Genomic DNA, 22,329 nt, shown 5'->3' with positions numbered 1-22,329 from the left:
AGTATAGTAGTGTATAGCCCAGTCCTGCAGGCAGGGTGCAGTGTGTTGCTAGGAGGAAGGGGCAGCAGTATATTATACATATAGTACAGTCAGTGTAGTATAGTAGTGTATAGCCCAGTCCTGCAGGCAGGGTGCAGTGTGTTGCTAGGAGGAAGGGGCAGCAGTATAGTATACATATATACAGTACAGTCAGTGTAGTATAGTAGTGTATAGCCCAGTCCTGCAGGCAGGCTGCAGTGTGTTGCTAGGAGAAAGGGGCAGCAGTATAGTATACATATATACAGTACAGTCAGTGTAGTATAGTAGTGTATAGCCCAGTCCTGCAGGCAGGGTGCAGTGTGTTGCTAGGAGGAAGGGGCAGCAGTATAGTATACATATATACAGTACAGTCAGTGTAGTATAGTAGTGTATAGCCCAGTCCTGCAGGCAGGGTGCAGTGTGTTGCTAGGAGGAAGGGGCAGCAGTATAGTATACATATAGTACAGTCAGTGTAGTATAGTAGTGTATAGCCCAGTCCTGCAGGCAGGGTGCAGTGTGTTGCTAGGAGGAAGGGGCAGCAGTATAGTATACATATAGTACAGTCAGTGTAGTATAGTAGTGTATAGCCCAGTCCTGCAGGCAGGGTGCAGTGTGTTGCTAGGAGGAAGCTGCTGGCAGCACAGACGAGTCAGGTCGCTCCCAGCATGCTCTGAGTGTGAGAGAGGGAGAGGAGTGGAGAAATAGCAGCAGGCAGATAATGAAGCTAAGATGGCAGCACTGAGTGTGCAGCTTTCAGTTGAGCGGCGGCTGCTGAGGTGAAGCCGGTGTTGTGGCTGCCAGGCGGAGTGCGCTGTACACTGGACGGAGCTGTATACGGACAGCGCACAGTCACAGGACCCCGGAGCCGTGTGCCCCTGTACGGGGAGGATGCTGAGGGGATCGGGGCGGAGGTTTGCTTGGGGACTGCGGTGATTCCGGGCTGTTCCGGGTAGACACAGAAGAAGACGGACCTCGCCTCGTCATCAGCGGCGGCAGTGCATGGTGGAGGCGAGACTGAGCTGCTCCATGCTGGGGCTGGACTGACACGCACACACCGAGCACCGAGGAAGATGATGTGCGCAGCAACCGCACCCCCTCCTCCTCCACCCCCGGCGGCTACCTCTGCACCCGGGGGCAATGGCTTCTTCCCCGTGCCCTCGCTCTCCTGCATGGCGCCTATGTCTGGGGGCCAGGACGTCACCCCGCAGTCTGACTGCAGGAGCCGCTACCAGCTGCTGCTCTCTGGCAAGGCCCTGGCTGAGCGCTACCGGTACATCTACACGGCGGCGGTGACAGACCGGGACCAGCAAGTCGGCCAGGCTGCCAGGTAATAATGGCTCTACCACCCTTCACTCAGGCATTGTGGCCGTGACAGCTCCATCCCCACTGCTGCCTCTGCACAGGCCGGGGCGGACACCTGGAGCAGGGAGTTCAATATGGCCGAGTTTGTGTAGCCCTGACTTGTCAGTGGGCAAAGTGTGGCTGAGGTGACAGGGGACTGTGGGTCAGGGCTGTGAGGGGACTGTGGGTCAGGGCTGTGAGGGGACTGTGGGTCAGGGCTGTGAGGGGACTGTGGGTCAGGGCTGTGAGGGGACTGTGGGTCAGGGCTGTGAGGGGACTGTGGGTCAGGGCTGTGAGGGGACTGTGGGTCAGGGCTGTGGGGGGACTGTAGACTTTGGGTCAGGGCTGTGGGGGGACTGTAGACTTTGGGTCAGGGCTGTGAGGTGACAGGGCTGCGGGGTGACAGGAGACTTTGGGTCAGGGCTGTGAGGTGGCTGTGGGTAAGGGCTGTGAGGTGACAGGGAACTGTGTGTCAGAGCTGTGAGGGGTCAGGGCTGTGAGGTGACATGGGAATGTGTGTCAGAGCTGTGAGGGGTCAGGGCTGTGAGGTGACATGGGAATGTGTGTCAGAGCTGTGAGGTGTCGGGGCTGTGGGGAGACAGGAGACTGGGTCAGGGCTGTGAGTGGACTGTGGGTCAGGGCTGTGAGTGGACTGTGGGTCAGGGCTGTGAGTGGACTGTGGGTCAGGGCTGTGTGTGGTGGCTGTGGGTCAGGGCTGTGTGTGGTGGCTGTGGGTCAGGGCTGTGTGTGGTGGCTGTGGGTCAGGGCTGTGTGTGGTGGCTGTGGGTCAGGGCTGTGTGTGGTGGCTGTGGGTCAGGGCTGTGTGTGGTGGCTGTGGGTCAGGGCTGTGTGTGGTGGCTGTGGGTCAGGGCTGTGTGTGGTGGCTGTGGGTCAGGGCTGTGTGTGGTGGCTGTGGGTCAGGGCTGTGTGTGGTGGCTGTGGGTCAGGGCTGTGTGTGGTGGCTGTGGGTCAGGGCTGCCAGGTGACATGGGACTGTGGGTCAGGGCTGCCAGGTGACATGGGACTGTGGGTCAGAGCTTCAAGGGGGCTGTGGGTTGTGAGAGGTGGCTGTGGGTCAGGGCTGTGAGAGGTGGCTGTGGGTCAGGGCTGCCAGGTGACATGGGACTGTGGGTCAGAGCTTCGAGGGGGCTGTGGGTAAGGGCTGCCAGGTGACATGGGACTGTGGGTCAGGGCTGCGAGGAAGCTGTGGGTCAGGGCTGCCAGGTGACATGGGACTGTGGGTCAGGGCTGCCAGGTGACATGGGACTGTGGGTCAGGGCTGCCAGGTGACGTGGGACTGTGGGTCAGGGCTGCCAGGTGACGTGGGACTGTGGGTCAGGGCTGCCAGGTGACGTGGGTAAGGGCTGCGAGCTGACATGGGACAGGGCTGCGAGGTGGCTGTGGGTAAGGGCTGCGAGGTGACATGGGACTGTGGGTCGGGGCTGTGATGGGACTGTGGGTCGGGGCTGTGATGGGACTGTGGGCCGGGGCTGCGAGGGGACAGGGGAACTGTGGATCGGGGCTGATATACATGGGGCACCTGTGTAGGTGTAATGTATATGGACTGTGTGTGGGGAGTATGGTGTATAGGCACTAGTGTAATGTAAAGAGGGTGAATGATGTATACAGACAGCTGGGAGGATGTTGGGTAAGAATGCAGACAACTGCTAGTGGGGTATCTGTAATTTATTTTTGCATTAGGTTTCTCTTTCATAGTACCTGTGCTGTTAGTATATTGGTGAGAGCTGCAATTTTGGCATAATAAACTGTTATTGAACCTTAGTAGTTGGCTGAACAACTTGCTGTTGGATGTTTTTTCCAGGGCTGTGGAGTCGGTACAAAAATCATCCGACGACTCAGTTTATGAAACTACCGACTCCAGTTACCCAAAAATTTCTTCGACTCAGACTCCACAGCCCTAGTTGTGTCCACAGAAAGTATCATGCCAATGGGCATTATGTAGAGGCTTTCCAGAGGCGCCAATAGAATAAAAGTCACTTAAACGAGCTTAAAACCGATGGGGCAGTGGTGGGCCTATCCCATCCATAAAAATAGGCAATGTTTCACGGGCTCAATCCCGCTTCATCAGGCCAATCAAAAAGGAGCATACAGCTTAACAGCATCAAATCCACACTGAGCGCCTCTGTGGGCATGTAAGTGACTGGGGGTTTTATTGACAATTTGGTTAGTAATGGAAGGGTACCTGAAGCAATACTGGTGCTCGCGGTTTATGTGGTTGAGAAAGTAGGTTGAGGTAAGCGTGTCAGCTTGAGGGCTGAGACCAACTAGAAGCGCTTTTGCAGGGCTTGTTGGTTCGCAAAGTGTTACTACAATGGATCCCCATGGTGGTGGTCCCACTATCAGCGTTGTATTTGCTCCTGCTTGCAGCATTTTGAGAGCAATTGCTCTGGAAATTGTGGTACTTCCATGATTTGATAAATTGTGCACTTTGTGATTGCTGTTAAGTTCCCATTGTGGGTTCCAGCCCTAAAAGTCTGTGTGCAGTAGCCACCAAATTGGCTGTGTAGTGCAGGGCTGTATTTAGGGTTTGGGCTCCCCTAGGCACCCCAAACCTATGCCCCCGGCGAAAATATGGGCGTGGCCACAGAATGCCATGGGCGTGTCCATAACCTACAGTGGGTGTGGCCAATTCAATTCAAATTTCCTAGTAAGAGTGCAGCCCAAAGTCGGTGGGGCCATGTTTTCTCCCCGGCTATGAGTAAAGTGACCCTAAAAAAGCAAGTAGGAAATGTTCCCCCAAAAAAACACACATTAGCCAGTGTTCTCTCGCACAAAATAGTGGTAGGTATTAGAATGTGAGCGCCCCTGAGAAAAGTCAGTAACATGACTGTTCTCTGCAAAGTGCTGCAGAAGATGCCAGCAGAGCTGTGGAGTTGGAGTCGAGGATGCTATATAACTACATAATAATATGGTAGGACATTAGACTATGGCAGGATTAGATTGTAAGCTCCTCAGAGGATAGTCAGTGACATGACTACATACTCTGTGAAGTACTGCTGAAGCTGGTGGTACAATATAGTACAGTAGTATGGCACCATGGTGGCGTAGTGGTTAGCGCTCTCGCATTGCAGCGCTGGGTTCCCGGTTTGAATCCCAGCCAGGTCAACCTCTGCAAGGAGTTTGTATGTTCTCCCTTTGTCTGTGTGGGTTTCCTTCAGACACTCTGGTTTCCTCCCACATCCCAATACCATACGATACAGATAAGTTAATTGACTTCCCCCTAAAAATTGGCCCTAGACTACGATACATACATACACATATGACTATGGTAGGGATTAGATTGTGAGCCCCTCTGTGGGACAGTTAGTGACAAGACAATACATACTCTGTACAGCGCTGCGTAATATGTTGGCGCTAAATAATTAGTATCAGTATAAAGTAGCCAGGTCTATAGGTGTCCCCAATATAGACATACTATAGGTGTCCCCAGTATAGATAGCCAAGTCTATAGTTATCCCCAGTTTAGGTAGTAGTCAGGGGCGTAACTAGAAATCACTGGGCCCCCTTGCAAAAATTTGGATGGGGCCCCCCCATAGGTGCCAAATAATCGTAATGGGGCAGCGTTTCACTATAAAATAATTGTAATGGGGCAGCATTTCACCATAAAATCATAATGCAGCAATGTTTCACCATAAAATAATCGCAATGAGTGCAACATTTCACCAGAAAATAGACGCAATGAGTGCAACATTCCAGCAACATGCACCAGATAATAATCATACAGTGGGCAGCATTTCACCAGAGAATAATCGCAAGGAGTGCAGCATTTCACCAGAGAATAATCGCAAGGAGTGCATCATTTCACCAGATAATAATCGTACAGTGGGCAGCATTTTACCACAAAATAATCGTACAGTGGGCAGCATTTCACCAGAAAATAATCGCAACGTTTAGGTAGTAGGTCTATAGGTGTCCCCCCAGTTTAGGTAGTAGATAGATGTGTGTCCCCCTGTTTAGGTAGTAGGTGTCTCCCAGTTTAGGTAATAGGCATATAGGTGTCCCCCAGTTTAGGAAGCAGATGTATGTAGGTGTCCCCCAGTTTAGGAAGTAGATATATAGGTGTCCCCCAGTTTAGGTAGTAGGTATATAGGTGTCCCCCAGTTTAGGTAGTAGGTATATAGGTGTCCCCCAGTTTAGGTAGTAGGTATATAGGTGTCCCCCAGTTAGGTAATGGGTATATAGGTGTCCCCTAGTTTAAGAAGTAGATATATAGCTGTCCCCCAGTTTAGGAAGTAGATATATAGCTGTCCCCCAGTTTAGGTAATAGGTATATAAGTGTCCCCCAGTTAGGTAGGAGATATGTGTCCCCCATTTTAGGCAGCCTGGAAGGTGGAACAGGCACAGAGTAGTGGGGAAGCAGGGGGGAGGTCCCCCCTCCCTTACCTGTAGCTCCCGCTCCCCCTTCCAGTCAGTGCATTGTGCAGCCACGAGTCCAGGGGCAACCGCCAGAGAACATCTCACCTCTTATTCCCGGCGCGCGAGGGAATCTCATCTCTGCATGCCGCTGCCTGGTCTGGTGACGTCACTACTCGGACCAGCCAGCGGCATGCAGAGTCTTCTTTCTCCAGCGTCGGGAAATTTCCCTGGCCGGCCGCTACCACTCTGCTGGAGGGGGGGAGAAGGTTCCCCTCATTCTCATCCGTCCAGCCGGCACCCATATTCCCCCCCCCCCCCCCCGGGAAACAAAAGGTAACTTTTTTCAATTATATTTTTTTTTAATAAAAAATAATAATAATAAAAAAATAAAATGAATGGCACCCCTGGTGTAGAGGAAGGTACTTGTCCCCATCTGAAGTTGAAGGATATGTGGTAACAATAATTTGACTACCCTTTGCATGATGTTTGTTTTTCAACCTTGAAGCATGTGTAGACTACTGCACTGTTGGCTACTTGCTGAGGGTCCCTTTTTTTCACTTACTTTGGTGTATCATGTGTAAAGCAGTTGTCATCTGTTCTCTGCCCCATCCTAGTAGGTTAGTTGTGTTTAGGAATGCTGGTACCCTATTTGTACAGTAATAGCAGTTGAAAATGGGGCTCTTTCATACTGGCAGATGAAGGCAGAGAATCCCCCACCTGTCAGCTGCCGCCTTGTACCAGCTGGGCGTTGTTAGCTCTCAGTTCCGGAGGCCACGCCTCCCGACGGAGTTACAGCTGAGCGAGGCCACAACTGTACTCGGGTGCAACAGGTTGCTGTTCTCTGCCACTGAGTAACACCCCTGCATGTCTCACCATCCTTCCACTTTTTCAGCCTCTGTGCCCCTTCAAACCTTGGCCAACTGGCCCTGTCGCGCGCTACTGTGCATGCGCAGCCCCAGCCCTGCACCTCCTCCTCCACACTCCCCTAGCTAGGAGCGTTTAGCATATGCCCAGTAGCAATTTCTATGAAATTTGCAAGCACAGAACACTCCTGGCTACGGGCGTGCAATCAAGGAGAAGGGATGATCAATGAGATGAAAATTATTCTGCAATTATGCAAAATTTTTATGCAAATGTATGCAGTTTGAAAATGGACCAATCAATTTAAACCCAAGCTGCATATATTTGCATATACATTTGCATCAATGTGGAATAATTTGCATATCTGTGGTCATCCCTATCAAGGTGGTGCGCGGCCTGGGGAGACTGCTGAATGGAGCAGAGGACCACGATGGTCGAGGACAACGGGGCCGGAAGAAGCTCCTGGCAAGTGTTTACATTACTTTCACTTTAGGTTCCCTTTAAATAAATGAATCCAGTTGAGAAATTACGCGATGGGCTAAAAATCTGGTGTCTTTTTCTTGCCCTACAAGAAAAGGAATTCCTGTGGGCAGAGCTGGAAACTTGCACAGGGCTAATCCTTTTCAAAAAGCTGACAGGTATCATTAATTGTCATCTGATCCTAATTAGTCCTGTGCTAAATTCCTGTAATGCTGGCAATACACCATACGTTTTTTCAGCAGATAGATGGTTCGATAGTCAATTTCCAATTGATCGTTTTTCTGATCAATTTCTCATAGAAGTGAATGGAAATTGATAAGAAAATCGGTCGAACAGTAAATCGACTGAAAAATCTCAGTGTATTCCCAGCATTAGGCATGGGACCCACTAGCAGCGCTTTTCTAAGCGCTCCTGATTTGAAAAGGCCTTGCTAATGTAAGGCTATGGGGTATTTATAAAATCATGTCCCTCTGGTTAAATCACACCCATAGCCATGCCCATTTCGACGGGTGTGCGGATAGTGCCACCGCACGGGGCGCAGTGCAGCACTGAGGAGAAGGGGAGTGCAGGCAGAAGGACAGGAATGACAGAGAGGGTGACGCGCGCTGTAGAGGAAAGAAAAGCAGCGCTGCGATCACCTCTCTTGGCTGACTCCTCCTGGGCGTCCTGTTGCCTTGGCTGCAGACTCACAGTAACCACCACGTGAGTACCACGTGGTGACACTAACATTCTGCAGCGGCACTGTAGTAGCCATCAGGCCACACAAGGAGTTGGCTGCTGTGTTCCTGCGCGTGGTGGAGACTGGGGCAGGAGGAACTGACAGGCAGCAGAGGCTGATTTGACTGTGCTGCTGGGGTCACAGTCCATCAGGACTACAAGCAGCTGCCCCCATCTGAGACACTTGGGAGAGGTTTCCCAGCTGCCATAAGCCCCACCCTCAATTGCAGAAGCCCCACCCACTGCATGGGTCTCAGATGGTGGGGTGGCTGGCTAAGGTGAGCCCTGCCATCCACATGCAGGAAAGGCCATCTGCAGCCCATGGAAGTTCATTTCGGTCGGAGCATGTGTCTGGAAGGTGGAAGCGTGCCTAGAGGAAGCCCCATCTCCTGTCCAGAGGAAGCCCAGCCCCCCTGCACAGGGGAGAGGTCACCCCCAGTCTCTAAGGAGTACTTGTCTAGCAGGAGGAAGACTTGCCTGGAGGAAGCCTTGCCCCCTTAGGACTGCGGAGTGCGGAGGAATGGACACCTGCAGCCAGAATTTAGTAAGTATGAAACTACCTGCCCCCATTGTCTTCAGTGACCTTTCCCCTCCCCCCGATAGCTCCAGTGACCTTCTTCCTCCCCCCAGTAGCCCCAGTGACCTTTGTCCTGCCCCTGCTAGCCCCAGTGACCTCTTCCCTCCCCCCACTAGCTCCAGTGACCTCCTCCCTCTTCCAGTGGAATACTGTCACCTCCACTCCAGTTGCCCCAGTGACCTCCCACCCCCACTAGCTCCAGTGGCCTTTTGCATACCCCAGTTGACCCAGTGAGCTCCTCTCTTCCCCCCCCCCCCCCCCGAGCTCCAGTGACCTCCTCTCTCCTTCACCACTGGCCTCAGTGACCCTCTGCCTCCCCCCACTAGCTCCAGTGACTTTCTCCCTCCCCCCCCACTAGCTCCAGTGACCTTCTCCCTCCTCCCACTAGCCCCAGTGACCTTCTACCCCCCCCCCCACGTAGCTCCAGTGGCCTCCTCTCCTCCCCCCACTAGCCCCAGCGACCCACTGCCTTCTCCACTAGCTCCAGTGACCTTATTCCTCTTCCTACTAGCCCCAGTGACCTTCTACCCCCCCCCCCCCCCCAGTAGCCCCACTGACCTTCTGCCACCTCCCACTAGCCCCATCAACCTCCTCCCTCCCTCACTAGCACCAATGACCTTCTCCATCCCTTCACTAGCTCCAGTGACCTTCTGCCCCCCCCCCCACTAGCTCTAGTGACTTTCTGCGTCCCCCACTATCCCAAGTGACGTTCCCCCCCCCCCCCCACTAGCCCAAGTGACCTCCCTTCCCCACTAGCTCTAGTGACTTTCTCCCTCCCCCCACTAGCTTCATTGACCTCTGTCGCTTTTCCTCCCGTTGTGGCCACTCTCAGTGGGAAGAGGGGGGGGGGGGATACGTCTTTCTGCCCTGGTCTGAGTAATACTCTAATACCTGGTGCACACATTGCAATTTCCCGTTAGATTGAAAGTTGAATCAGTAATTTCCAGCAACAGCGATCTGATTTCTGATCGATTTTTCCAATCACTTCTACACAAAATCGATCAGAAAAATGATCAGAAATCAGATTGGACCTGTTTGAAATTATTGATTCGACAGTCAATCTGATGGGAAATTGCATGGTGTGTACCAGGCATGATCTGCTATATAATTGTGTGTGTGTGAGCCATGACTTTGAAGCTGGTAGTGAGTTAAGCTGGCCATACACTAGGCCGATTACCCGCCGATCGACAGCTGATTCGATCACTGGGATCGAATCTGCTGTCAAATCGTTCACGCAACACGCTAATTTTCGATCTATTTCGACCCGAAATAGATCGGTCCCGTCGATCGCGCCGTGCGGGAAATTACCGTCGATCGACGCGGGTAAGGAGCGCATCGCTAGCGGCGTACGACCGACACAGTTATACATTACCTGAAGCTGGCTCCCGGCATCTTCTCCACATCACCTCCCGGCGGGCATCTTCTCCGCATCAGCTTCCGCATCCCGGCATCCAGTATAACTTCCTGTGTCACTGCAAGTACAAATAGAGGGCGCTCTATTTGAATTTTCGCTGTCACTGGGGTGACAAAGTTATGCCGGGATGCGGAAGCTGATGCGGAGAAGATGCCCGGGGCCAGGCTTCAGGTAATGTATGCGGCGGCCCGGGGGGCGGCAGCTCAGCAGATTGTGATCGGTTTCAGGCTGAAATCGATTCACAATCTGTTTGCAGTAAAGGCAGCCATACGATCCCTCTCTGATCAGATTCGATCAGAGAGGGATCTATCTGTTGGTCGAATCTGATGGCAAATCGACCAGTGTATGGCTACCTTTAGTTTAATTCCTGCTTAGACAATCTGCTATGTGATCTCCTGTGTTGGCTTAGTAGGTGTTTTCTTTATTTCCGAAATCTACCTCTGATTTGGCTGCCTTCAAAAAAAGGTGGTAAAGCCAGTTACAAATTGTAAAGGCCTATACCCAATACGAGTTTTTTTTTTTTTTTTTTTTTTTTTTTTTTTTTTTTTTTTTTGGCATTTTGTACAACTGTCAATTTTTTTTTTTTTTTTTTTTTTTTTTTATCGAGCGTTTCCGCGGTCTCGGGATGTGAGTACAGGTGTGTTATTTATACAAATGACATTTCGCAATGTGTGGTGATAACAACCACAAAGGATCGGATCTTTAAGATCCCCTGCGACTCTCATGCAAGGTACTGTGAATGTTGGGGGGGGATGGGGTGTATTTTTTGACACTCGCCCTGGGAGAAATTTATCCTAGAAACTGCACTGCCCATAGCATAACATTAGCAAGAGCTTTTCAAATCACAAGCGCTTAGAAAAGCGCTGCTAGTGGTTTCCAGGCCTAAGGGCTGGTTCACACTGCAAAAGATTTTTAAAGGACAACTGAAGCTATCTTTCCTTTTAAGCAGTGCCAGTTGCATGGCTGTGCTGCTGATTGTCTGCCTCTAATACTTTCAGCCACAGACCGTGAACAAGCATGCAGCAGACCTGGAGATTCTGACATTGTCAGATCTAACAAGATTAGCTGCATGCTTGTTTCTAGTGATATGTGGACACTACTGCATATACAGCAGGGCTGTTTATTGTTTAACAGGAAATAAACATGGCAGCCTCCATATAGCTTTCACTTCAGATGTCCTTTAAGTATTGGATCTGTTTATACATGTGCTTTGGCAATGGATTATCTTTTACTCACTCACAAACTGTTGTACAGTCTGTAATAATTATGGAGACTGGACAAAAGTCAGACATGTCACATAGAAAAGTTGTGTATAGTATGTCGAATGTAACTAACAAAATGCACACACACCCTAAACAGGGGTTCCAAGCTGTGTACTGTGATGGTGTATTTGTTGTTGTAGTGGGAACCTAGCCTTTATTGTTGAGGAGGAGGGGCTGTTCTCCCATCTGTGAGTATTCTCTGTTCTATCTTCTTAGAACTGATATCCCATGCAGTATGCCTCTACAGTGTTCAAGGACTCAAGACCACAAGATGACACGTATAATCTATAAAAAAAATTATATATAATTTTTTTTTTCTCTCACCTGGGACTTCTTCCAGTCCCTAGCAGCCATGTCAGTCCCTTGCCACTGCTCCGGTCCTCCTGTGTCCCATTGGCTGCCTGTAAAGAGCGGCGAACTGCCGGCGGGTCGCCTCCTCTGTGCCTGCGCGTGTACTTTCGCCTGCGTGTCCATGTCATTTGGAGCATACTGCTCCTGTGCAGTAGTTGTGCGCAGTACGTGCCAGATGACTTGGATGCACGGGCAGGCTCAGAATAGATGACCCAGTGGCAGGTCGTCGCTATTAACGGGTCGCCTCGTGAGTCCCTTAAGTTTTTTTCACCTGAAACTATTCCTTAAAATTTTATTATTTATAGAGATTGGAGTAGATGTGAATAAAGTCCTGATTTTTACACCTCCTTGTACTAGCAGGGAGACTTGGGCTATATTCACAGTGGGACGTTGTGTTTTAATGCGACGTTAAAGTCGTAACTTGTCTGCGTTAAGAGGTAATACACTGCAAGCAGTGAATTGCCACAACTCAAATTTTTTTTTTTTTTAATGTGACTTTAATGACGCACTGTGAACGGCCCATAGGATTAGCATTGTGGTGCGGTAAGCTGCTTTATAAGACTTTATAACGCGCGCCCATTATGTCCCACTGTGTAATGCGACCTTAAAGAGACACTGAAAAGTCAAAAAAAGCCTCTCATATTTAATAAAAGTGTTTAACATAATAGCCCTAACTAAACCGCCGCATTCCCATCGCTGTAAACTAATCTAAATTCCCCCCTCCCTCTCCCCTCGTGGATTTTGCTGCCCTAAGCGCTTCTGTGTGAGGCAGGGCTATGAGCTGCAGCCCTGCCTCACAAGCGTCTGTCAGCGGCCGATCTCCGCCTCTCCCCTGCCCCTCTCAGTGAAAACTAAGAGGGGCGGGGGAGAGGCGGAGATCCGCCGCTGACAGAAGTGTGTGTGAGGCAGCGCTGCAGTTCATAGCCCTGCCGCACACGGAAACGCTGCCCGGATTGCCCCCCGGGGAGTTTGGGGGTATTAAGTTTTTAGAGCGGCGGGGATGCGGCGTTTTAGGTAGGGTTATTATGTTAAACACTTTTATTACATACAAAGATCGTGTTTTTTTTTTTTGTCTTTTTAAGCTAAGTACACACTTGAGATAAGTCTTGGGAAAATGAGAAATCACAGACCAACCTTCCATGTAGTACTGTTTAAACTTCCCCAGACAGGAAGTAAAGTGAAGCTGAAGCCCAGAGCGGAGAAGAGACATCGGAGACTGGGGGACTCGCGCTGGCCGGATTAGGTAATGTATGCAGGGAGCGGTGGCAGCTTCACAGATTGTGAATCCGGTTCATAGTGAAATCTATTCAAAATCTGTTTGCAGTGTAGGCAGCCAATAGATCCCTCTTTGATCAGTTTCGATCACAGAGGGGATCTATCTGCTGGTTGATCTGGTGGCAATCGACCAGTGTATGGCTGCCTTTATACCTGGGGAAATTTAAAATTTGCATACAGGAGACTTTTTTGTTTCTTTTTTTTAGCAGCAATCTATCTCACAGAGCCTGTGTTGGGCTTTTTTTTTTTTTTCTTTTTTTCTCATGTTGTGGGTCATGTGCTTGGAGTTTGTAGCTGCAGGAACCTCCTTTCATACACAAATGGATGGGCTTTCTGATTTATTGAAGGGGTCCTCCAGTGTATATTACACTTCAACTGGTCCTCTTATAATAGCAAGTTATAATTATCTTCTGGGTCTGTATCCCCAAATCCCTCCCCGAGCACCAGGGCTATCAGCTTCTGGCATGTATACCCGCTTCCTGCTAAAAACCAGGGCAAAGAAAATTGGACACCGTGCCACTCAGAGTATTATCCGGTTTCTGATCAGCCAAGTGATTATTCCCTTATGAAAGTGAAAACCACAATGGTGGCAGTATAGCTTTCATGTTGTGGTTGGTGCCGAGTCTTGGAAATACCTCTCTTCCCTTCCTTTCTCTCTCCCTTTGTGCAGCTGCTGAATTCCAGTGCATGCATGTACTACTGCAACTTGATGCCCAGCCTTAGCACTACAGTATACCAGGGCTGTGGAGTTGGCGTCTTTAACAATTTTTGGGTACTTGGAGTTGGATGATTTTTGTACCGACTCCACAGCCCTGCAGAATACCCAAATAGCTCATGGGGACCCAGAAACTCAGCCTTAGCACTGTCATCACACTTGATTGTGTAGGAGATATTGGTGGTTCACCTACTCTGGGCGTACGCAGGTCTTACTGCACATGCCCACTAGAAATGTTCCATGGCATGTTAATTTTTCCATCTTGAATTCAAATATAATCACCATGCATTTTGCAACTGGGACAGTCAAGATTGGATATTTGCAAGTCAGAAAAATAAGCATCCTATTATCTCTAATGGCCACCACAGGCAAACTCTCCCAGGGACAATATCTTGAATTTAAATGCATTCGTACTTTTACAATGTGGAGTGCTAGAAAAGGTGTTTTTTTTTTTTTAATTTTTTTTTAAAATCTTTTTCTTATGCTTGGTACACCCTGAGATTTTCTGGCAGATTTACGGAGATCGATTGTTTCCAACATGTCCAATCTGATTTCCGATCAATTTCTGTTTCACGTGATTTCCGAGTGTTTTACTTTCACTTCTATTGGAAATCAGATCAGACATGTTGGAAATGAACGATCTTCCAGAAAACCTCATAGTGTGTACCTAGCTTTACAGTTTATAATAGCCAGTTGTGCAAAACTACGCTTTAAACTTCAGGTCCTCATTAAGTGTGAAAGGTTGTGAAATAAAGGACTTTTCAATAATGCAGTAACCCTTTTTTAATGTAAGGGCTAGTTATTTTTGTTTACAGTATAGTTACATAGTTATTTTGGTTGAAAAAAGACATACGTCCATCGAGTTCAACCAGTATAAAGTACAACACCAGCCTGCTCCCTCACATATCCCTGTTGATCCAGAGGAAGGCGAAAAACTCTTACAAGGCATGGTCCAATTGGCCCCTAAAGGGAAAAATTCCTTCCCGACTCCAGATGGCAATCAGATAAAATCCCTGGATCAACATCATTAGGCATTACCTAGTAATTGTAGCCATGGATGTCTTTCAAGGAAAGCATCTAAGCCCCCTTTAAATGCAGGTATAGAGTTTGCCATAACGACTTCCTGGGGCAATACATTCCACATCTTAATCACTCTTACTGTAAAGAACCCTTTCCTAAAATGGCTAAAACGTTTTTCCTCCATGCGCAGATCATGTCCTTTAGTCCTTTGAGAAGGACTAGAGTATAAAACCGTATAAAAATGACATCTAGCATGTATTTTGCGTTTGCCAGAGTGCTGATAACATCTGCTCAGAGATGGACATGGAGAAGCACCTAAAAAGCAGTGAGAACATTTTAAAAGCATTTGTTTTCCAGCAGGTGTCAGCACATACTGCAGCTGGTTTACTATTTGGGGCCCAGAGCTTGGGACAAGTACTGGCAGCCATTCCTGTGTATGCCACATGCAGATGGTTCAGGAGTAGTGGACACCCAGTCTACTGGGGGAGCTACTGTATGCCTAGTACCTATGGATGGACAGTGTGGCTGATATATGTTCATCTTAGGGTGATTTACACTCTACATTCTTCCATGATATGGAAACACATTAAAAATTAACAACCCATGTAAATCAATGTAGGAAAAAAATTAGATCTGTTTTTCTTTTTCTAAGTCAGTTTATTATTATTATTATTATTATTATTATTATTACAGTATTGCATTACTGTTTTGGATGTTGCACTGTTTAACACGTACAAATGCACATGGAACGGTATGTGCTGGAAACTGTGAATATGCATCCTCCAGTTTGCCGGGTATCCTTTAAACCTACGTTTACAGTGGTGAGTTGAGACTTTACAGGGGCATCTAAAGCAGTGTTACTGCACATCAGTGTCGGTGAAGCATACTTTTTGTCTGCATGCTTCACTGTAGGCGAACTTGAGGTAACATAACGTGCGGTGCGACTTTTTCGTTACGTTTATGATTTTGAGGGGGCTCTGTGGCAAATCATAAAGATCCGTGACTTGCAAAAGTGCCATGATTTCTGGAGCAATCGTGATTTGGCTGCTGCAACACTCATGTGATCGCTCCCAAAAATGCTGCAAGCAGCAGCTTGTGATTGCAACGCTGCTTGTGGGATCAACCCCATAGGGATCCAATGGTGTAGCATTTTGGTGATCAGCAAGTGCTGCAAAATGCACCTAGTCGGTCCCAGGCCTTAATCCATCTATCATCTTAAAGGACTTACGAGGTCAAAAATCGTAATTTTAATCTTTACCTGTTTAATATTTGAATCCATAGGTGTGTTCTAATGCGCCCTCCGTTCTATTCCGCCTTAGAAGTAGCCTTTACATTTCCCCCCAGGCTGCGACCTGACCCCACAGCATGGGTCGTCTCCTATGCCACATTCAAGATGGCTGCCGTAAAGATCCGCGGCTGCGCAGTACGCATGGCGGAGAGTGCGGCTGCGCAGCTCTCCGCCCTCGCTGTGAGCGCGCCCGCTGTCACAGTAGGAGGACGCTGACGGCGAGTACGCGGCTGGGCGAGGGCGGAGAGCTGCGCAGCCACACTCTCCGCCATGCGTACTGCGCAGCCGCGGATCTTTGCGACGGCCATCTTGAATGTGGCATAGGAGACGACCTGTGCTGTGGGGTCGGGTCGCAGCCTGGGGGGAATATAAAAGATACTTTTGAGGCGGAATAGAACGGAGGGCGCATTAGAACACACCTATGGATTCAAATATTAAACCAGGGCTGTGGAGTCAGCCCAAAAATCCTCCGACTCCTCAGTTTAGGATTCCACCGACTCAGACTCCGACTCCTCTAATTTGCATATTACAATTTTGTTGATTAACAGTATGTAACGTGAAATTCGTCTCTTAACTGCCAACGCTTAGGAATTTTACAAGGCAACTGAAGTGAGAATATATGTAGACTACTATATTTATTCCCTTTAGACTAAAACTAGTCCTTGGTAAGAGTACTTGTAAAAGGTACAGACCGGAACAAAGAACATCAGGCCCTAGGCAATGTAACTGTGGGTACATAGAAGAGTGATGTGCAGGTACTCTGCAGGGGAATAAGGAGATTCTTCCTCTATTACACATTCTTCATGCACAATCTGAACCAGGTTTATGGGTGATAGACAACACCTCTGTGTTCAATGTGCACAGCATTCTCAGTGGATTCCCTGCAGCTCTGTGGATAGTGCATATGTAGAGTATAGTACTACTGTGTAACAAAGTAAACCTGAGACAGATAATATTACAGTTTTATACATACCTGGGGCTTCCTCCATCCCCCTTCAGGCTAATCAGACCCTCGCTGTCCTCCGCCACCTGGATCTTCTGTTATGAGGCCAGGTACTTGAGCCAGTCTGGTGTAGTGCGCATGCACACCGCCGCCGGGGGCGTACTACACCTGCGCAGCACTATTGCTCAGGTGCAGAATGCTCCTGGCTGTGGAAGCGGCACATAGCCAGACTGCTCTGACTGGCTGAATTACCGGGACTCATAGCAGAAGTTCCAGGTGGTGGACAGTGAGGGACTGATTAGCCTGAAGGGGGTTGGAAGAAGCCCCAGGTATGTATAACACTTTTCTTTTCATCCGTCTCAGGTACCCTTTAATTTGTAGTCACCAAACCAAATTTTAATTTCAAAGTATTTTATTGAGTAAAAGTGCATATTAAACTTACAGCTTTTTTGATTAATCCCTTAACAAAGGGCATTCTTTCAAGTAATCAGTACAACATTTGTCAGTAGAAGTAAACAAAAATCGAAAATGCAGGTATTCACATTGTTCACTTATGGGGTCAACCGTAGGATCGGGAGCAGCACCTAAGATGAGAGGGCACAGGACCGCAGCCCCAGGGAATTTGAAGCTGTGAGCCAGGGCTGCCAGGTTCGGGTGAAGGCCAAAGTTGAGTCATTAACAATTGCCAGGAGTCTTTCTGAGATGAGGATGTTCATTATGATCTCGTCTGCCTGATCAAATGATAGCGAGGGCTTAAGCCACTGGCGGGCGATGTGTAGGCGGGCTGCCTTAGCAACATGTTGGGCTAGTCTATGTTGTGGAAATTTCCACCTCTAATGGCCCGTACTCACGGGCTGCAAATGTTGCCTGTCGCCAGCACACGTGAGCGTGTGGGCGACAGGCCGGCGACAGCTTCTCGCCAGGTCCCTCCGCGTACACACGCGGAAGAGGGACCAGCGGCGAGGCGGAAGCTGTCGCCGACGTTCCTCCTCCCCCCGCCGGAAGCTCCATTTGATACAATGGAGGTTGCTGTCGCTAGTCCGCGTACTCACGCGGACTAGCGACAGTTGCGGGGGAGGTGCGGCGGCGACTGTCGCCATGCGATTGAAACTTTCAATCGCATGGCGACATGAGCGGCGGGCGACAGTTCAGGGTGCGCGCGCGTGCGGCGGCCCATACTCACGAGCGACCTGTCGCCGCAACACGCGCGCGCCGTGTGTTGAGGCGACAAAAGTCCCTCGTGAGTATGGGCCTTGAGGCTTGTGTCCCAGCAGGAGTTGCAAGGGATCAGGGGAGATATCTATCTCAAGGGCTGTACCTATAGCAGAGGCTACTCGTGCCCAAAAAGTTTTTGCTATAGGGCAGTACCACCATATGTGGGCTATGTCCCCCACCTGGCCACAGCCTCTGAAGCATAGAGGGGATCTGTCCCTATAAATGATGTGCAATTTTTGCGGGGTAATGTATGTTCGATGCAGTATTTTAAAATTAGTTTCGGTATGTGAAAAATAATTACTTCCTTTAGCTAATGTAAGGCAGCATTTGGCCCATTGTTTTATGGTGAGAGTTTGGCCCAAGTCCTCCTCCCATGCCCTCATTGCTGGAATTTTATCGACCTCTAGAGGTTGTGAAATTACCGAGTAGAGGTAGGAAATGAGACCCCCCTCGAGAGGCCGCAAATCACACCAATGCTCATATGTAGTACGAGTTGAGATAGCATATGTCTTGTGCATTATGCCCTTTATATAATGATAGATTTGTAATGCTCTGAAGTACTCCTTGGGGGGAAAAGCAGTGTGAGCACGAAATGCAGGCCAATTTGGGAGTTGTTCATTAACCAGGAAGTTTGACAATGTGGTGAAGTTGTGGTTTATCCACCATTGGAATGAGCGAGATTCTCGTCCTGGTGGGAAATCTGGATTTCCGAATATTGGGAGTTGCTTTGGAACTTCAGATTGTAGCTTTTTGGTAAATCTAAGTCTTTGCCAAAGAGCTAGTGAGTGGGCCGTTAGTGGCGACACTTTTTTGTATTTTGCAGGTGAGAGATGTAGGGACCATTGAAGAGCAGCCAGATTGATTGGGTATAGTAGATCGTTTTCTATGTCAGCCCATAGAGGCCTGTTATGGGGAGCATGTAGCTGGGCCAATTGGGCAATTTGGGCCGCTCTGTAGTAGTTGTATAGGTCAGGGACACCAAGACCCCCTCTTTCTCTGTTCAGATACATGATGGATTGTTTAATTCTGCTTTTTTTATTATACGCTATGAACTTAAAGATGGAGGATTGTAAGTCTTTTAGGGAAGCTCTGGTTATTTGTATTGGAAGGGTTCTAAATAGGTAGATGATCCGAGGTAGAATATTCATACGTACAGAATGAATACGCCCGGACCAAGAGATTGATGGAGAGTTCCATTTTGCTAGGTCCCCTTTCAGTTCAGACATCATTGATTTGTAATTTAAAGCATATAGGTCTGCTGGATTAGTTGAGATTTTAATGCCCAGGTAAGTAATATGTTTTGACTGATAGGAGAGTCCTAGTTTATTGGCCAGTGCTTCCGCACTGTGTTTGGGTATGTTAGCGAATAAAACTTCTGACTTGTTGATGTTTAGTATAAGTCCCGAGAGTTGGCCAAATTGCTTAACTACCTGGAGGAGATTTGGAATGGAAGTGTGTGGGGAGTTAATAGCAGGTCATCTGCAAATAGGTTGGCTTTGTATTCTGAATTTTTAAGTTTAATGCCCTGTATATCCATAGTTGATCTAATTTTATTTGCTAGGGGTTCTATAATTAATGCGAATATAGCAGGGGACAGGGGGCAGCCCTGTCTAGTGCCTCTCCTGATAGGAATCTGGATTGGGGAGTCAGTAGGAAGTTTGAGTTGGGCCGTGGGGTTGGAATATAGGCATTTGACTGTATTTAAAAAAGAGCCTCCGATACCCGCCCTGGCTAAAATATTAAGCATAAATGGCCAGTCTATAGTATCGAAGGCCTTTTCCATATCGAGGGAGAGCAAGGCAAATGGTGTCTTAGAGGCCCTGACCATATGTAGTATATTAATGACTTTTCTGAGATTATCAGGGGCCTGTCTCAATGGGACAAATCCCACCTGATCTCTATGTGTGAGTGGGCTCAAGACTTTGTTTAGTATGGCCACCATTATTGCTGTGAGGAGTTTATAATCAAGGTTTAAAAGTGATATTGGTCTGAAGTTTTTAATATAAGGGGTCACGTTTTGACCAAACCAAATTTTAACAACATATCAAATAATTTGATTTCATGAGCAAAGAGAGTGCATACATTTGCATAAACCAGCATCAATGCAGAATTATTTCCATCTCATTGACCATCTCTATTAGTGACACGGCTACACATCAGGCTTTATTCTTACAGCATAGATGTTATTTAGTATATATAAGAGATTCTTGTGTACACCATCTATACTGTACAGTCACAATCAGATATGTATATCTGACTTTAAAAATACAGGGATACAGGGACTGCTTTATTGAAGTTGCACAAGTAACTAATTTTGATTGGTTTATTTCATTTTTGTGGTCTGAGCACAGCTATTACTGTATATATACTGTATATATACATTATTTTTAATGACTATTATCTGAGAAATAGAACATTTTATCATATTTTCTATTTTAATTACAGTTACAAATTCATTAGGAGTCGATGCATTTTTTTCCTGACTCCGACTCCAGGCACCCAAAATTGCTCCGACTCCACAGCCCTGTATTAAACAGGTAAAGATCAAAATTACGATTTTTGACCTCGTAAGTCCTTTAATAAGAATTGCATAATCCAACTCCCTGCTTCTCCCCAGCTACTTTTATTACTGCTTAACATCTGCATTGGAGGGGAGGGTTGTTGATGATAGTACGTAGTGGATTGGCAGTGGTAGATGGGCAGCAGACATTTTCATTGTCTGAATTGGCCCTAGCTGGAACTATAAATCCAGGACAGGATGTATGGACACAACATAGGCCAAAGATTAAAGGAGATGATTTTCACTGGTTCTCTTCCTTGTTAGACCTAGATCACACTATGGGGCTGATTCGCAAAGCATGCGGTAACTCATGGATTTAGCAGTTTGGCACAGTATTTTAGTTCACTGTGTGTGCATAATACTTTACATGCAGACTCTTAAAGTGAACCTTCAGACTATAAAAATCTACTCAGCAGCACTGAAAAGGCTTGGTGTTTCTTTAACAGTTTCACAGCATTAGTACATTGTTTTTCTTACCCAAGCCTCATTTTTAGCTGCACAGAAGCTAAGCTCCGCCCCATCAAAGAAAACTGCTCAGGTATTTTTCCCCTGATGCTGTGAAAGGCATGATGGGATTTCTGATCTGGTTGCCTACTGCGCACAGCTGGGAGGGGTGATCAGGACAGTTGGAACTGTCTCCTGCTCAGTCACCTGCTTTTGACCAAAAAGATGGCTGCCCCATGAGATCACAAACATTTGCCTGTTCTTTTAAAACCGGGTGGGTAAGAGATTATATTGTATCTATATTAATTAAAGAGAACCCGAGGTGGGATTTAATTATGTTAGTGGGGCACAGAGGCTGGTTGTGCACACTAACACCAGCCTCTGTTGCCCCATGGTGTGCCTCCAGGACCCCCCTGCGCGCCGCTATACCCCCCGCAGTGCTAGCGACACACAGCGTGTCACCAGCACAATGTTTACCTATGCATGTCTGTTAGCGCCGCTCCCCCGCCTCCTCTGTATCGGTGCTACCCGCCCACGTCCCTCCCCTCCCGCTGATTGGAGGGAAGTGACGCGGGTGGGTAGCGCTGCGCAGGGGGGTTCAGTTTCATGTCTGAACCTGGATGATAAATGCCATGTCTGTATGTTGAGCTGGAAGACGATGGACACAGTAAGCTTACAAAGGCAGGTGACAGCTTTGAGGAATGTAATTAAAGCCTTTCATGGGGTGTGACTCTAAGGAGCAGTATTACATGAAAAGGTTACTTTACCCATAATGATGGAGAGTGTGGTAAATGTTCATGTCATTTCAGTTCCACTTTTAGAGTAGAATAAGCATAAATTACCAAGGATATGAAGAGAATATATCGGGGTAATATTACAGAGATGAATGAAAGTAGGAGGCATGAGAGTTAATCCCAGGAGTCTTCAAGGGTCAAACCTGCGATGATGTCTTTGCTCCAGATAAGTCTTGTAGATGTGAGATGGCTGGAAGCAGTGTTGCAGAATCTTACATGCTCTCTAAAGCAGTTATTGCTGTAAGCTGTGCAGAACTGGAACGGTATCATAAATGGCTACGTTAGGAAGCTGCACACTGCAAAGAATATTTGAAAATTTAATTGTACCAGATAGCTGACAAAAAGGGCCTGTACACACCCAATGTGATGCGATTTGCATTTTTATAAAAATTCTACTCATGGTTTTTGTTCATTTGTAATGTGATTTCCATTTTTGTACTTGCGTTTAAAGGGAAACTTAACTGTAAAAAAATGAGTTTTACTTACCTGGGGCATGTAAAAGCCCCCTGCAGCCATCCTGTGCCCTCGCAGTCACTCATGGCTCCTCTGGTCCCCCGCTGCATCTAGTTGAGTTTTTTGCCAACTGGGAGTCGGCCGGCCGCCATGCATACGTTTTACGCATCCCTACTGGTGCAAGAAGCTATTGCAGACATCAACAAGTACATTTTTACACGTTA

General features: G+C 47.9%; 1 protein-coding gene across 19 annotated transcripts in view; it reads left to right on the top strand.

Moving 5' to 3' along the window:
* The first annotated feature begins 678 nt into the window (after window positions 1-678).
* The window catches only part of MYCBP2 (MYC binding protein 2), a 304,231-nt gene continuing 282,580 nt past the window's right edge, over window positions 679-22,329 (top strand). For all 19 annotated transcript variants that reach the window (XM_068267884.1, XM_068267883.1, XM_068267882.1 and 16 more), the window contains exon 1: window positions 679-1,345. In XM_068267884.1, coding sequence (XP_068123985.1) covers window positions 1,089-1,345 — 257 coding nt within the window. In that variant the 5' untranslated portion in view covers window positions 679-1,088. The remainder of the gene's footprint in view (window positions 1,346-22,329) is intronic.

Source organism: Hyperolius riggenbachi, chromosome 2, assembly GCF_040937935.1.
Source record: "Hyperolius riggenbachi isolate aHypRig1 chromosome 2, aHypRig1.pri, whole genome shotgun sequence".
NCBI classification, from domain to species: Eukaryota; Metazoa; Chordata; class Amphibia; order Anura; family Hyperoliidae; genus Hyperolius; species Hyperolius riggenbachi.
Note: the sequence above shows the minus strand (reverse complement) of the source record. Positions and strands in the feature narration are given on the sequence as shown.